This window comes from Acanthisitta chloris, unplaced genomic scaffold (assembly GCF_000695815.1).
Source record: "Acanthisitta chloris isolate BGI_N310 unplaced genomic scaffold, ASM69581v1 scaffold16305, whole genome shotgun sequence".
Taxonomy (NCBI): domain Eukaryota; kingdom Metazoa; phylum Chordata; class Aves; order Passeriformes; family Acanthisittidae; genus Acanthisitta; species Acanthisitta chloris.
In genome coordinates, this window is record NW_008672310.1 from 144711 (window position 1) to 146468 (window position 1758).

The 1758-nt window shown below is 45.6% G+C and overlaps 1 protein-coding gene across 1 annotated transcript in view; it reads right to left on the reverse strand.

The window, feature by feature from the left end:
* KDR (kinase insert domain receptor (a type III receptor tyrosine kinase)) overlaps nt 1-1052 on the reverse strand; it is a gene marked incomplete at its 5' end in the record, with an annotated part of 28391 nt that extends 27339 nt beyond the window's left edge. The window contains 2 exon segments of the mRNA XM_009074473.1: nt 232-428; nt 939-1052. Coding sequence (XP_009072721.1) covers nt 232-428; nt 939-1052 — 311 coding nt within the window.
* Between the last annotated feature and the right edge of the window lie 706 nt (nt 1053-1758).

The following is a 1758-nucleotide window of genomic DNA, read 5'->3' on the forward strand; positions in this document are numbered from 1 at the left end:
GGGAAAGAGAGAGAGTTGTGTAAACATTTACCTTGAACATAAACATAAATGGTTGTAGCTGCCTGGTTGTCCCTGTAAAGGCACCTGTAGTCCCCTGTGTCGTTGCCGATGACGTTGAGAAGAGTAAGTGTCTTGCAGTAGGGGCCATCACTGCAGTCTCTCACGGAGATACGCTTCTCAGCACTGCTCTGGTGGCTTGGCCAGGACCACTCCAGAGGTCTTTACATTTACCTTGAACATAAACATAAATGGTTGTAGCTGCCTGGTTGTCCCTGTAAAGGCACCTGTAGTCCCCTGTGTCGTTGCCGATGACGTTGAGAAGAGTAAGTGTCTTGCAGTAGGGGCCATCACTGCAGTCTCTCACGGAGATACGCTTCTCAGCACTGCTCTGGTGGCTTGGCCAGGACCACTCCAGAGGTCTTTGACCGCTGGGAAAGTGAGTGTTAGAGGAGCATACACAAGTGATAAGCACCAGTACTGATGCCCATATGGTGAACCCCAGCTCTGCTTGTTTCTTTGACTATGGAGAGGAATGGGATTCACCCTGTCAAAAGGAGCGTCAAAGCATCTAAGATAAATTCATATACTCCACCCATTGTTGATAGCTATAAGGAAGCTCCTTGCAATTTACATTCTGCTGTATCTAAGTGACTAAGCACCCAAAAGAAAGCATCAAGAGCATGGCTCACCAGTGGGCTCGATAAGGGCCCAGCTGATGCTTCTGTCTCCCAGCCACCCTGTGCTCCCAGCTCTCTCTTGCTGCAACCCTCTCAGATAATTTCTAAAGCTGTCAGAGAAAAGTGAGGTGGGGGGCACAAAGGGAGTGGGAATAAATATGAGCAATGACAGGAGAGAGATCCTATCACCTGTGATTCTGTACAAAAACTCACTACATAAAGTATCCTCATCAAAACCATGCTGAACCAACTTGCCCTTACCTGCAAGTAATATTTAGCGTGTCATTTGCTGTTATTGTGAGGACATCTTTTTGGATGCTAAGGGTTGGTTGATCCAGAGAAAAAAATAAGCCTGCAAAAACAGACACAAAACCCCTCAAATCAACCCAATAAATCAAGTAAATGCTACTCAGTCAGAAAAGGATTATATATAGAAATATGCAGCATGTTTTAAGCAGACACTTTCACATCACCTGCTCAGCATTGAAGGCTAAATAATGACTTTTCACACATCCCAAAGAGTTCAAAAACTTTGTCATAACAGGAAGCAAAGGCAGATGGTCAGGAGCTAGCTGCAGAGCACTACAATTCAGCCAGCCAGGGTGGAGTTCCTGTTTTCTTGCACTGCCAACTTCAAGGTCTAACAAGAGGATGTGGGACACTGAAACAAAGCGAACCTTCATCTGATGATCTCACTCTCCTGGAGATGACCAGATTTTCTTGTAATAAACCGAACATACTTAAGTTCTTTCAGGCCAATTCAGATCAATGACTTATGTGAAGAAACTATTTTACAGTTTGCCACAAATTCGAGATCCCATGAATGAATTTTATCCCATGACTTTCTAAGGTTATCTCTTTTCTCCTAAGCAGTTAGAAATCTATTGCTATCAGACTATCCACACAAGGGCTCGCATCGCACCCATCCTGAGCCACTGGTGCTTCTGAGGGTTGTGACCTGGTGGCAATGCTTGCTCTGAAGCCCCAGCCCAGCTTGCATAACATTTGGGAGTACCACAGGGAGAGATTTTCAGCCTGCCCCGGTTGCTCCCATCACCGTTGGGAATCCTGCCTCAAAAAG